Source organism: Quercus suber, unplaced genomic scaffold (assembly GCF_002906115.3).
Source record: "Quercus suber isolate HL8 unplaced genomic scaffold, Cork oak 2.0 scaffold_22, whole genome shotgun sequence".
NCBI lineage: Eukaryota > Viridiplantae > Streptophyta > Magnoliopsida > Fagales > Fagaceae > Quercus > Quercus suber.
In genome coordinates this window covers 1,563,829-1,577,612 of record NW_027069487.1, presented here as the reverse complement: position 1 = coordinate 1,577,612, position 13,784 = coordinate 1,563,829, and the positions used below count along the sequence as shown (strand labels likewise).

Sequence of the window (13,784 nt, the reverse complement as noted above, 5' to 3'; positions counted from 1 at the left end):
TAGCACACATGCATGAGAAGGTGAAAAGGAGGAAATTCTTGGGGCTCTTGTCTGCAGAGGGTTCAATCTCCTCCTTTAAAGAAAATTAGATTTCCATTATTCATATATTCACCAACATACTTTTTCTCTTATTTTTCTTCTTAGTTTTTTTTTTTTTTCCTTGTAATTTACTCATCCATTATTATTTAGCAACAATTCAAGCTTCTTTTATTTTTATTTTTATTTTTATTTTTATTTTTATTTTTATTTTTATTTTTTTAGATCTCAAAATTTTGAAAACGAAATGATTTAGACCTTCAATCAAATCCTCAGATCAAATTCAAAATATTTAAATTGAGATGATTTTATAAGTTCAGGGTTCAACTGTTCAAGTTGAAAGTGAAACTAGAGAGAAATTAATAATTATAAAAGATTAATTTGTAACAATTTCAAACTTTTAAAATTATAAGATAGATTTAGAAAATAATTGACTTAAAAAAATTTAGTATCTCTTACTCTCCCAATCATTCCCATATATAATTGCTCCAATTTATATAGATCCGATTTTCCTCATCTTTTTCTTTCTATATTGTACTTTAACGCCAAAATTTATGAAAAATTTTTACACACAGCATGACTAGCACATGCAACCACAAATTTACTCTACTGGAATATTATAATATTAAAATTTAATTTTGTTAAATTAATTATATAATAAGATGGAAAATTAAATGGAAAAAGTGGGAGTTTCACTTGGTTAATGAATCTTAAGTGTAGAGTTAATGTCTTAGTAAAAAAATGAATCTCACATTGTTAACAAAGAATCCGTATTGTTAAATAATTAAGTTGTTGAGTAATTGAAAGAGAGAGAAACGAAAACAAATATTGGAAGCAAGATTTTTTTCGTGATTTGGCTTAGAGACCTGCCTCCATATATAGGTTAAAGTAAAATGGATCTAGGCATCTAGCACACATGCATGAGAAGGTGAAAAGGAGGAAATTCTTGGGGCTCTTGTCTGCAGAGGGTTCAATCTCCTCCTTTAAAGAAAATTAGATTTCCATTATTCATATATTCACCAACATACTTTTTCTCTTATTTTTCTTCTTAGTTTTTTTTTTTTTTTCCCTTGTAATTTACTCTTCCATTATTATTTAGCAACAATTCAAGCTTCTTTTATTTTTATTTTTATTTTTTTAGAAACAAACATATGCACACCCACACAAAAGGGTAGATGGGATTTTAATTCAACGGCACACCACAAATTCTACTAAAAAATTATGAACTTCTATAAAAGGATAAAGCAAATTATATGTACACATAATAGACTCTTAAATAATATAGAACAATTACCTTTTTTTTTTTATTGAGAAACAAACACACAAACAAACTTATTTTATTTTAGACCCTATAAAATATGCCTTCAGATTTCTCAGCACTTGCTCTTCTTGTCATGATAACCAGTACATATATCACTAGAAAACTATTTTTTCCCTCTTTAAACCTTATCAATAAGTTTGGAGGCAAAATTTGCCAAATAATATATTTTTCCAAAAAAATTAGGCACGTGGCATACATTCAAAGTTATTTTGTAAGTTAGACTGTTTTTGAAAATCGAGTTTGGCAAAATCGACTTTGGGCTGGAAAATGAACGTTATAGTGGCGTTTTTTATGCCTATAGCAGCGTTTATAGAAAACGCCACTATAGGGTACCTATAGTGGCGTTTTTACAAACGCCACTAAAAAAAACGTCACTATAGCGTTTATTTTCCAGCCCAAAGTCGATTTTGCCAAAATCAATTTTCAAAAACAGTCTAACTAACTAATTAACTTTGAACTCATGCCACGCACCTAATTTTTTTGGAAAAATATACCATTTGGTAAATTTTGCCAAGTTTGGACCCCACTTGGTTTTTTGAGCAACATCATGTTGATTGTGTTGCCCATGCCTTCTATCCATATTAGGCAATAAGCTAGCCTCCTATGTTCTTCCCTAAGGCTGGTCCGGAATTCAAAGATGATTCCAAAGCTGTAGTTTTCCCAGTAGGTAATGGCACTTTGTGAGCTACCTTACCATCAAAGTTTCCCTCTTTCATTAAGTTCTTCACTTTGTGAAGCTTTTCAATGACTATCTTCCCAAGTTTGTAGCTGGACTTGCAATTCCTACAATTGCGACCTTCATCATGTACTTTACGGACCTCCTGATTCCCATCATATTGATCAGTTTATTAACTTCTTTTTCACACTCTTCCACTCTTTTAAGCCACCCTTGTACTTGCTCCATTGGCTTCATTTGTTGTCCCTCAGCTACTTCTACTTCTTGTTTCACATCATTCCTCAACTCTAGCAATTTCTCCAACTGACTACTCAGCTCCTTAAGAATTTTTTTCCAGATTAGCATAGCTTGCATGCCAAGCCATGCAGTTGAAGCAGCAACTGCCCAGGTCGATTGAGATTGAGAACAAATTACCCATATCTTAGTAAATATTTTGATGGAGAGAAACGAAAATATAGTGATGAATGTTTCTAGATAAAATATAATTTAGTGTAAAATCTAATGGAAGAAGATAGGAAAGTTATTACAAAGTGAATGGTGCGCTCTATGAGTTAAGATACAAAAAAGGCTACTAAGGAAGAGTGAAAATGCTTAATTTAGAAAGTGTTAGGTGGTGGCTCTATGCATATAGACGAATTATCTTACAAAATTTATAAGGGAGGATTTGAAACTGTTCCAAAGTTGATGGTGGTGGCTTACAACCAAGCTGAAAGAAGAAAAATTCTTCAAGCACCACATCTTACAGAGTGTACGTCTTGCAAAATGGGATTCCATGCTTGACCTATGTTAGTGCGTTGTGTCCAAAAGGGTATCACTTTGTCATGACCATCCATTAATTTCATTGCCTGTGGTGCCCTACAAGGTTTTGCTCTGGTCATCGCTCATGACTCATGTCTAACCCTTTTTTTATAAACATGAAATTATTAATTTCATAAATGTAATTTCTTTTTTTAATAATTTGATAATTAATATGAAAAATTAGATTTAAACTCTGAATGTCACGAACATGCCAAAATGTGCCAATCGATAAAACTACAAGGCTCTTAACTTCATGGATGTAATTAGATTATTTGTATAATTGTATTTATATAAGCAATCGGTTCTATAATTTTATTTTATTTTAATTTAAGTAATTAAGAAAAAAGAGAAAAGTAAATAAAATTATTATAGGTGTAAATCCAAGCCTGTACCAAATCTAAAAGGAAGTAGTCTAACTTTAATTTCAAGATAGCTTAGGCACTTATGAACTCAACATCCAACTTCCTCCAAAGAAAGTTCAGCGGTTGTGCTTCTTATTATAAGGTCTGTTTTTGTAGCCCAAGCCCAAAAGGTTTGGATTATGAGCCCAATGAACCTAGAACAATGAATTTGTAGAGAATTGGTGAAATAGCTAGGCTAATTGTGAACTAAACAATAGTTAACTATGGTGTTAAAGAATGAACTGATATAAAAACACACTTCAAGATTTTTCAATTTGATGTCCGAGGAGGAATATTATTGAATGAAAGATGAATACAATTCTCTGAACTACCATCCCCTTCTCCTCCAGATGCTTTTTCTTTATATAGCATCCTTCCTCATCATCTTCATCGTCCACTTCTTCTTCATCTAAGTGTCCACTTGAGTATATGTCATGTCAGATCTCCTCTTTAGCTCTCTGTGAGTGGTAGTAGCTGGGATGACACTGTTCAGAGGTCTTCTCTACATTAATGCGGCCAGAAAAGCAGATGCAGTGCATTTAATGTGGTGGTGGTAGCTTTTCCTTTTAGATATTTCTCCATTCTTCTTATCTCTAGGCATGCCCAAAACTTATCCTTATCACTGAAGTCGTTAGGAAGATCATTTGAACCCTCCAGATATTTGCTTGACCAAGAATCTTTACATCTGAGGAGAATGATCTCTTCGGATCACTGGTGCTCTCTTCGGACTGATCCCCTTCACTTCCAGGTATCTCTCTTTCATGCAGACTCCTTCTCAACAGCTTTCACCTCTTCGGACACATAGTAACCTTCAAATATGGCCTTAGGCCCAATACATAAGTTTGGGTTTTCACCCCCAATAATAGCCCCTCAAAATTTTAATTTTTCCCTCGTATCTGAGGAGAAAAAATAGGATTTTGATTTGTTACGGGATAAAAGTCAAAAGTACAAAAATATTTGAATTCACACATGTAGGAGCATAGATTTAGGCGCTTCATAACTGCTGCTGCCATTTCAATATTTCCAAAGTGCTATTAATTACTCCAGGCGGCGTTTTGTCTTTGTTATCCAACGGTGGACTACTGATCTAACGGACGTGGTTCTTTCTCGAAATTTGGGCGGGATGACTCCTACCCCTTCGTTTGTCTCCATATAAAGCCCCATAAGAGGTTTTTTTTCTCTTTTACTTTGAAAATTCTCAAACCTACCAGCGAATCAAAGCACTCAAATCTACCGAGCTCTTCAATCATCAAATCCAGAATTTGCAAGAATCTCTACGAGCTTAAAGATCATTCTCCGATCTAGTTCGTGTAAGTTCTCATTTACTCAAATCTTTCATCTTCTCCTTGGATACCTTCCTCGACCTTCGAGTAGTCGTTCCCCAGTCACTACGTTTAGAGTCTCCTCTTTCTTGTTTATCTAAGATGGGTAGATTTTAGTATCTAGTGGACAGCCCCGCTCAGATAGAGGAGTTTAGGACCACATACCGCATACCTCAAGATGTGGGTTTGAGATATTGCCCTCCAGAAAAAATACTAACAGATCGAAAGTCGGGTGAAGTAATAATCTCCATCATCGCCTTCCTGGAAGGAGGAATAACTATCCCTATGGGCCCCATCACCACTAATTACCTTCGAAACCATAGGCTTAGTTTTGAACAATGTGCGCCTAACGTCTTTAGAATCTTAGGAGCAATTGACGATTTGAACCGTCATCTAGGATTGGGACTCACCTGGCTGGACGTGGTACATATGTACGAGTGTTACAGTCAGAAAGGAGCAAGATTTTATCTGAAATCCCGATCCGCCGCTATTACGCTCGTCTCCTGCCTTCCCAAATCTAACAAAGGGATGAAAAACGACTATCTGATCGTCTTGAGCGCATGGCATGACGGTCTTCACTGCCCAACCCGACCAGGAGAGCTAGGTGGGGGCATCCTAGATTTAGGTTTGCTAACAGTAAATTTAGGATTGACGTTTCTTAACAATTTTGTCCTCTCTGTCTTATTATTTTCAAGTCTCTGACTAAGTTTTGTTATGATGTTGATAGATAAAGACCACGTTTCCCCTCAGTTGAGTCTCATAAATACCGCCGCGCTCAACTATCTACTACGATCGAAAATTTTTGTGAGTGAAGACGGGCAACTCCGGTCGGTTCCACTTATTCTTGGTTACACACCCAAACCATCCGATTTTCAGCCGGTTGGCAATGCGATAAGACAAGGAGATTATCGCATCAACCGCATCGACATTGCTCGGAAAGACTTTTTGGCTCTGTTTGATCTTCCCCCTGTGCCACATCCAAATCCGCAGGGTGTACTGCTGCTCGTCCAGCCTATTCAATAGATTCCCTTCAAACCAGAAGCAGAAGGCGAGGGTGTTGCTTCTTCGACTTCTTCACTCGAAAAGCAAATTGATAAATTTACCTTCGGAGAGGCCTTAGAAGAGGTTCGAGTGATACACGTTTCAGACACCGAGGAGGAAATTGACAGGCAATCTAGTGTCCGCCCTCCTATCTTGATAACAGCTCTTCCAGAAGACTCTTCGGACGAAGAAGACGACATGGCGAGCTTGAAAGATTTTATGAAGGATAGGAACAAAAAAGCTAGGCCCAAAGAGACTGGCACGTCTCAGCCAGTTGTTAGTCTTCCTCCACCACCGCCCCAAATTCCTTCGGATCTCGGCTTAAAACCATTACCAGATATGAAGAAGAAGAGGCCCATTACGATTAACGAAGAGAGGGAGGTGGTGCCTCCAAAAGGGGCTAAACAACAGAAAGTAGACAAGGGCCAGCAAAGCAGAAGGGCTTCGTCGACTGAGAGTCAAGACGAAGCTCTTGCTGCTGAGGTGCGCCGAGGGCCGTGCACCTGGTCCCCTAAATTGGAGCTGGACGGTGCTCCCATCCCCTGGGATACCTCCCTCAGGAATTACCATGGGGGAAGGGCAGGTTTAGTTGCTGAAACCCTGGAGCAGCCACTTCTCCTTCCGAAGGATATGGAGTCCTACAGGCACTTCAACCAATATAAATTCTTCTTATCCCTCAAAAGGGATTTGGCTATGGTAAGTGAACTAATCCTTTTTTTTTTTTTTAATGTTGATTAATTAATTAATTTTTTTTACTTTATATTGAAATTTTTTTCTTTTACTATATAGATTACCCAGCAGGTTTACGTGACCAAATAGTGGAATAAAAGAACCTTTAATGAAGCCCAGGCTGAGGATCACACCTGGTCTGAGGTTGAAAAATCCCTAGGTAGTCTGAAGGAAGATTATTCTCGGCTGTCCAAGCAGCTGAGAGATATGACAAGCCAAAGGGACAATCTTGATGCTGGCTTGAAAACCACTGAAAAGCAGGCCGAAGACCAATGCAAGCAATTGCGCATGACCGAGATTAATCTAGAGACAGAGAGAGAGATGGTCAAAGGTCTTTGTACTGAGCTAAAGAAAGCCAAGGAAGCTACTCAGTTGGCTGAGAAAGGTGCTCAGCTGGCCAAAGAGGCAATGGAGGCTGAGAGACAGGCAGCATATACTCTTAGGGCGGAGGAGACCCAACTCAGACTCACTGAGGAGTTCGCAAAGATCTGTAGGGAATACTATGATGTGACCTAGGATAAAGCCCTTGAAGCTGCTGGGGTCCCTCCAGAGGTTGACTTAAGGTAGCCTAAGAGTGTTTTTTATCACCTAGACATTTGCGAACTCTCAGAAATTTCGGAGCAGCCCGTAGTCGACCAGACCCTTCCTGATCCTACTAAAGCACCCAAAGAGTCTGGTCAGATTGGAAACCAAGGTAAGCAGGCTGAGAATCAAACTACGGATGCTGCCACCCAGCCCAGCCATACCGCTAACCCTTTGGCTTCTCAGACGAAGACTTAGACATTTAAGAATTTCCATTTCGTACTTGTATTAGTTAGTTTTTTTTTTTTTTTTTTTTGTAAGGGATTGCAATGTACTTTCTTTTTAATTAATGAGATTATTCTTCTATTTTCTATCTTCGTCGTACATGTTATGAAATTTACTATTGTGAATAACTATAACTTGTAACTATAGTAATACAGGCAGACTTAACAATAATATCAAACCAGTGATGTAAACACCTTATTCAAATACTGGAAGAAGTAGGTCATACAAGAGTTATTAACGAACATAGAATGCAATGAATGATGTGAAGATATTACAAATTTTCTTGGATATCCACAAGGAGTATTGCTAAATATTGATTTTCGGATGATTTCAATATTTAAGACTACAAGACAAAGTTATTTAAGCATGATTTGTTAAATTTGAACTTTGATAATGACTACAAGACAGCGTTAACTAACCCATATCATTTGGTCCGAGGACTTCAGGTGTAAGTAGATTTAAGTTCAAACACTTAGTCGAAATATAAAGGAATATCAACTAACTTGTAAACGAGTGTCAACTAACCCAAATCATCTGATCCGAGAACTTCAGGCATGATTGGATTTAAGTTTAAACACTTAGGAGACTTGTAAACGAGTGTTAACTAACCCAAATCATCTGGTCTGAGGACTTCAGACATGATTGGATTTAAATTTAAACACTTAGGAGACTTGTAAACGAGTGTTAACTAACCCAAATCATCTGATCCGAGAACTTCAGGCATGATTAGATTTAAGTTTAAACACTTAGGAGACTTGTAAACGAGTGTTAACTAACCCAAATCATCTGGTCTGAGGACTTCAGGCATGATTGGATTTAAGTTTAAACACTTAGAAGAGGTCCAAAGATTTTACATAATAAATTGGCACAATAATTAAAGTAAAGATTTGATTAATAATAATACATTTTAAGGTTGTTTACATTCCAAGGGCGTGGTATTACATGACTATCCAAATCTTCCAAAAAAATATGCCCCAATTCCAGCTCCTGAAGTAATACGATATGGCCCCTCCCAATTGGGTCCTAACTCTTCCCAAGCTGGGTTCTTTGTAGTGCCCACAACTTTCCTGAGTACCAAATCGCCAGATTCTAGAGACCTTAGCTTTACGTTGGCATCATACCCCTGCTTGAGCTTTTGTTGATAATGTGCTAATCAGACCATTGCATTTTCTCTCCGTTCTTCAATCAGATCCAAACTCTTTTCTAGCTGCTCATTGTTGCTGGTCGGACTGAACGAACTAGTCTTCATAGTTAAGAACCCAGTCTCCAGAGGTATGATAGCCTCAGCTCCGTAGGTCATTGAAAAGGGGGGTTTCCCCAGTAGACCTACGAGGTGTAGTTCTGTATGCCCACAATACGTGTGGCAGTTCTTTCACCCATTTGTCCTTTGCATCGTCTAGTCTCTTTTTTAATCCATTAACTATGACCTTGTTAACTACTTCTGCTAGCCCGTTCCCCTGGAGATAGGCAGGGGTAGAGTATCTGTTTGTGATTCCCAGTTCACCACAATAACTCCTGAATGCTTTACTATCGAACTGTAAGCCATTGCCCGAAATGAGAGTATGAGGAGTCCCAAACCGAGTGACAATATTCTTCCACACAAATTTCTGTACATCTACGTCTCTGATGTTGGCCAGAAGTTCAATTTCGACCCATTTGGTAAAATAATCCGTGCCGACCAGAAGGTATTTCCTGTTTCCTGTGGCTTTAGCGAATGGACCCATGATATCTAAGCTCCATTGAGTGAAGGGCCACTGGTTGGATAGCGGATTAAGGATTCCCCTTGGCTGATGAATGTTTGGGGCAAACCGTTGACATTGGTCGCACTTCTTGACATATTCATGGGTTTCTTTTTGCATATTCAACCACCAGTAACCTTGGGTAATGGCTTGGTGAGCCAAGGATCTACCTCCAGTGTGGCTCCCACAGATTCCTTCATGTAGCTCTTCCAGTAGTAACTCAGCTGCTTCAGGATGCATGCATAATAAGTACGGTCCTAAATAGGAATGTTTGTATAATTTTCAGTCCTCAGATAGCCAGAATCTAGTCGCCTTCCTCCGAATTTTGCCTGCTTCACCCCTCTCTTCAGGCAAAATATCCTCCTCCAAGAATTTAATTATAGAATCCATCCAGCTGAGTTCAGCCTTGATTTGGTGAACTTGGGCTACCTTTCCTCTTGCCTCTATAGGGCCATGCAGGTCCTCAACGAGGATAACCCTCGGCAAATCCTGTGCCGAAGAGGTAGCGAGCGTGGCTAAAGAGTTAGCATGCGCATTACCATTTCTGGGGATATACAGCAAATTAAAAGATTTAAACTCTGACTGCAGACGCTTAACTTGGCTCAAGTATCCCTGCATTCTTTCATCCTTCGCCTCAAACTCACCTTGTACTTGACCAATGACTAATCTCAAGTTTGAGAACACCTCCACTGACTTTCCTCCCATTCTTCAAACCATGGCCATTCCCATTAGTAAAGCTTCATACTCCATCTCATTGTTTATTGCTGAGAAGTCCAGCCTTAGCGACTTTTCGATGATGAGTCTTTCAGGGGATATCAACACTAGCCCCACTCCAAAACCCTTCTGGTTCACTACACCATCCACGTACACTTCCCAATGCAAGGGACTTTGTTGGGAAATTATGTCAACCGATTTTTCATCCATGTCCGAGGTTGGTGCTATTTCTTCTAATCGGGGCTCCGTAAACTCAGCCACCAAATTTGCAAGGACCTAGCCCTTGACCGATGTGTGAGGCATGTACTTGATATCAAAAGCCCCCAAGATCGTGCCCCATTTAGCAATCCTCCCGGTGTAATCAACACTTTGGAGTATAGCCTTGAGCGAGAGCTGGGTGAGAACAATGACTGTATGAGTTTGGAAATAATGAAGGAGTTTTCGCGTACCCAGCACTATTGCCAGGATAGCCTTCTCCAGTGGTAAGTAACGAGCCTCGGCCTCATGCAACGACTTACTTACATAATAAACTGGCCTTTGCACACCACGATCTACCCGTATTAACACCAAGCTCACAGCACAAGGAGCCACAACAATGTAAGCAAACAAGACTTCGTCTGGTTCAGGACTGGACATGATGGGTGGCCGAGCGAGATAGTCTTTAAGTTGCTAAAAGGCCACAGTACATTCTTTAGTGCACTCAAATCCCTTCCACTTGTTGATCAACGAGAAGAAAGGTCTACACCTATCTGCTGATCGGGAGATAAATTGATTTAGGGCAACAGTTATTCTGGTCAACTTCTGAACTTCTTTGGGATTTTGAGGAGCCTGTAGATTGTGGATAGCCTTTATCTGATTGGGATTAACTTCAATTCCCCTGTGAGTCACCATGTACCCCAAGAACTTGCTTGACCTCACACCAAACGAGCATTTGGAGGCATTTAGACGTAGCTTGTGCATTCTTAGAACTTCAAAAATGTTTTCAAGATCCTTTATATGTTTAGAAACGATCTTGCTTTTCACCACCATGTCGTCTATATAAATTTCGATACTTTTGCCCAACTGCGGCTCAAACATCCTCGTCATCATCCTTTGATAAGTGGATCTTGCATTTTTCAAACCAAAGAGCATCACCTTGTAATGGTAGTTACCAATATAGATGACAAATGCAGTCTTCTCCTGATCGTCCAGGGCTAACGGTATTTGATGGTAACCTTAGAAGGCATTCAGGAAACTCATCCGAGGGTGGCCGACAGTGGCATCTACTAACTGATCAATTTTCGGCATAGGGAATGGATCTTTAGAACAGGCCTTATTTAAATCAGTGAAGTCTACACACACTCGCCATTTTCCATTCTTCTTCTTCACCACCACAGTGTTTGCTAGCCACTTAGGATAAAAAACCTCTTTAATAGCTCTAGGCTGTTTGAGTTTTGTTACCTCTTCTCTTACTGCATCAGCATGCTCCTTAGATGGGCGCTGAGGAGGCTGCTTCTTAGGGGTGATCAATAGGTTACCTTCAGATGGTGGCAAATGAATTCTAAATCCACTCCTGGGGCCTCATAGGCGTTCCAGGCAAAGATATCAAGGTTTCTTTTAAGGAATTCTACTAGCTCCTCCCTCTCTTGTAGAGGCATCTGAGATCCGACTTAAAAGAACCTTTCGGGATTGTCTCCAATTACAACTTTTATTAAATCTTCACATCTAACGCCCTCGTCTGGATTTTCGGTGGGCGATACCCGACCTTTTAACTGCTATAAACCCCTTTCGGCCTTAGCTGAGGACTTCGTTTCGGGCTTGTGCTAGATGGCAGCCATTAAGCACTGTCTAGCCGCGGATTGATCTCCCCGAATTTCACAAACTTGCCCTTCGGATGGATATTTAACTTTTTGATGCAAAGTAGAGGGAACAGCCCCTAGCGTATGGAGCCAAGGTCTAGCTATAATTGCTGTATAAGGGGAATACACATCTACAACAATGAAATCCACCTCTATTACCTCTGAGCCAGTCTGTACGGGTAATCGTATTTGACCCTTCGGGGTGACGATTCTTCCTTTAAAGCTAACTAGGGGAGAACTGTATGGTGTTAAGTCATCAAGTTTTAGGTTCAGACCCTTGTAGAGATCAGGGTACATTATCTCTACCGCGCTACCCTAGTCCACCATCACCCTCTTCACATCATATCTTCCAATTCTGAGAGTGATTACTAAAGCGTCATCATAGGGTTGGATGGTTCCAACCTTATCTTCGTCCGAAAAGCCTAAAATCGGTTAAGTATCCAGTTTAGCTCTCTTCGGATCTTGGCCAAAGTCCCCTACAGGTAACCAGGCTACCAACATAACCTTGGACGGCCAGGATCCTGTTCTCCCTAGTGTGGCGAAGATGACGTTGATAATTCCCAATGGAAGCTTTGAAGAGTCATCCCTTTGGGGTTCAGAGTTCATCTGACTTCCTCGACCACTGGAATGGTACAAGAGGTGTCTCAATTTACCTTCGCAAACTAGTTGGTCCAAATGATCCCACAGACTCCTGCAATCCTCTGTGATATGCCCATGATCTTGGTGGTATTGGCAATAGAGATTATGATTACGCCTCTCAGGGTTCCCCACCATCTTATTTGACCACTTAAAGAATGGTTCATTCTTAATCTTTTCCAAAACCTGATGTACTGGCTCTTTGAATACAGTGTTAACTGCTTGAAGGTTTATTGATCCTGACTGTCCAGCGAAATCTCTGGTGGTTTATTGTTATTATAACAGTCCGACTTGAAATCCCTCCTCTCTTGGGGGATAACCTTATCCTTTCCCTTCCCTTGCTGTTGATCTTCTTCAACTCTTTTATATTTTTCGATACAGTCCATGAGCTGACGCATGTTAGTAACTGGTTTGCTAGTTAAGGACTTCCTCAAACCATGGTCAGTAGGGAGGCCGAGCTTAAACGTGCTAGGGGGCATTCCATCTAAATTGCCCTCCATATCATTAAACATCTCCCAGTACCTATCTAAATATGTTTTTCAGGTCTCACCCTCTTGCATGCTCAAGGATAGCAGTGAAGACAAAGGCCTGGCCACCTTTTCGCAGATGACAAAACGGGAACCAAATGCTTGAGTGAGCTCTCTGAAGGAGTCGATGGAGTCTGCTTCGAAGCTGTCAAACCATCTCATTGCGACCGGTCCCAGACTTGAGAGGAAAACTTTGCACATCAGAGCTTCATCTCTGGAATGGACAGCCATCCTTTGATTAAAGTGACTCACATGCTTTACAGGGTTTGTTTTACCATTATAGATGGTGAAGGTCGGCTGATTAAAATTCCGAGGAAGTCTTACTTCTCAATCCTGCACATGAAGGGTAACCTAAAGATTTGATTCAAGGCCTTGCTCATAACATCGTTCCCTACGCCTCCACGTGATGGACTTCGAGGTTGCCTCTTACGATGATGCTCTTCTTCGTAGGAAAAGGATTCACTGATTGGTGTCCGAGATCTCTGCTTGTAAGTGACATCCTGTTCGTCATCGAAGTCCTCATCAGAATGCAAAGAAATCTGTTTCCTCTTTGCATGGCGCAACTCCCTCTTCAGCCTATCAATTTCTAGTTGCATATCTTGGTTCTTCTCTGCATGAGACACGTGACTTCCACTGCGCGGCTGGCTTCGATCAGTATGCGTAGTATGCACACTACCTTCACAATCTTGTCTCTGCTCCAAATTGAGAAAAGGGTCTACGTGTTGGAACGCCCTAGATCCTGCTGGTTGTTGCCCTGGTTCAGCCATTATCAACTGTTACTTCCATTTTCGCTCAAGCTCTCCCCACAGACGGCGCCAATTGTAAAATTTGTTTTTGTAGCCCTAGCCCAAAAAGTTTGGATTATGAGCCCAATAAACCTAGAACAATGAATTTGTAGAGAATGGGTGAAAGAGCTAGGTTGATTGTGAACTAAACAATAATTAACTATGGTGTTAAAGAAGGAACTGATATAAAAACACACTTCAAGGTTTTTCAATTTGATGTCCGAGGAGAAATATTATTGAATGAAAGATGAATACAATTCTCCGAACTACCATCCCCTTCTCCTCCAGAGGCTTTTTCTTTATATAGCATCCTTCCTCATCATCTTCATCGTCCACTTGTTCTTCATCTAAGTGTCCACTTGAGTATATGTCACGTCAGATCTCCTCTTTAGCTCTCTGTGAGTGGTAGTAGCT

The 13,784-nt window shown here is 40.0% G+C and overlaps 1 protein-coding gene across 1 annotated transcript; it reads right to left on the bottom strand.

The window, feature by feature from the left end:
- Positions 1-11,854: 11,854 nt before the first annotated feature.
- On the bottom strand, positions 11,855-12,558 carry LOC136063912 (uncharacterized). Its single transcript, XM_065764942.1, has 2 exons — positions 12,379-12,558; positions 11,855-12,301 (listed from the first exon to the last, which is right to left on the bottom strand). The coding sequence occupies exons 1-2, from the start codon at positions 12,556-12,558 to the stop codon at positions 11,855-11,857; spliced, it is 627 nt and encodes a 208-aa protein (XP_065621014.1).
- Positions 12,559-13,784: the final 1,226 nt, after the last annotated feature.

Excerpts from the sequence above, each read along its gene's own strand:
- LOC136063912 (XM_065764942.1), bottom strand. The coding sequence starts at position 12,558 with ATGGAGGGCAATTTAGATGGAATGCCCCCTAGCACGTTTAAGCTCGGC. Across the intron at positions 12,302-12,378 it reads AAGGGAAGGGAAAGGATAAG|TCAGGATCAATAAACCTTCA; the intron begins GTTATCCCCCAA and ends TTCGCTGGACAG.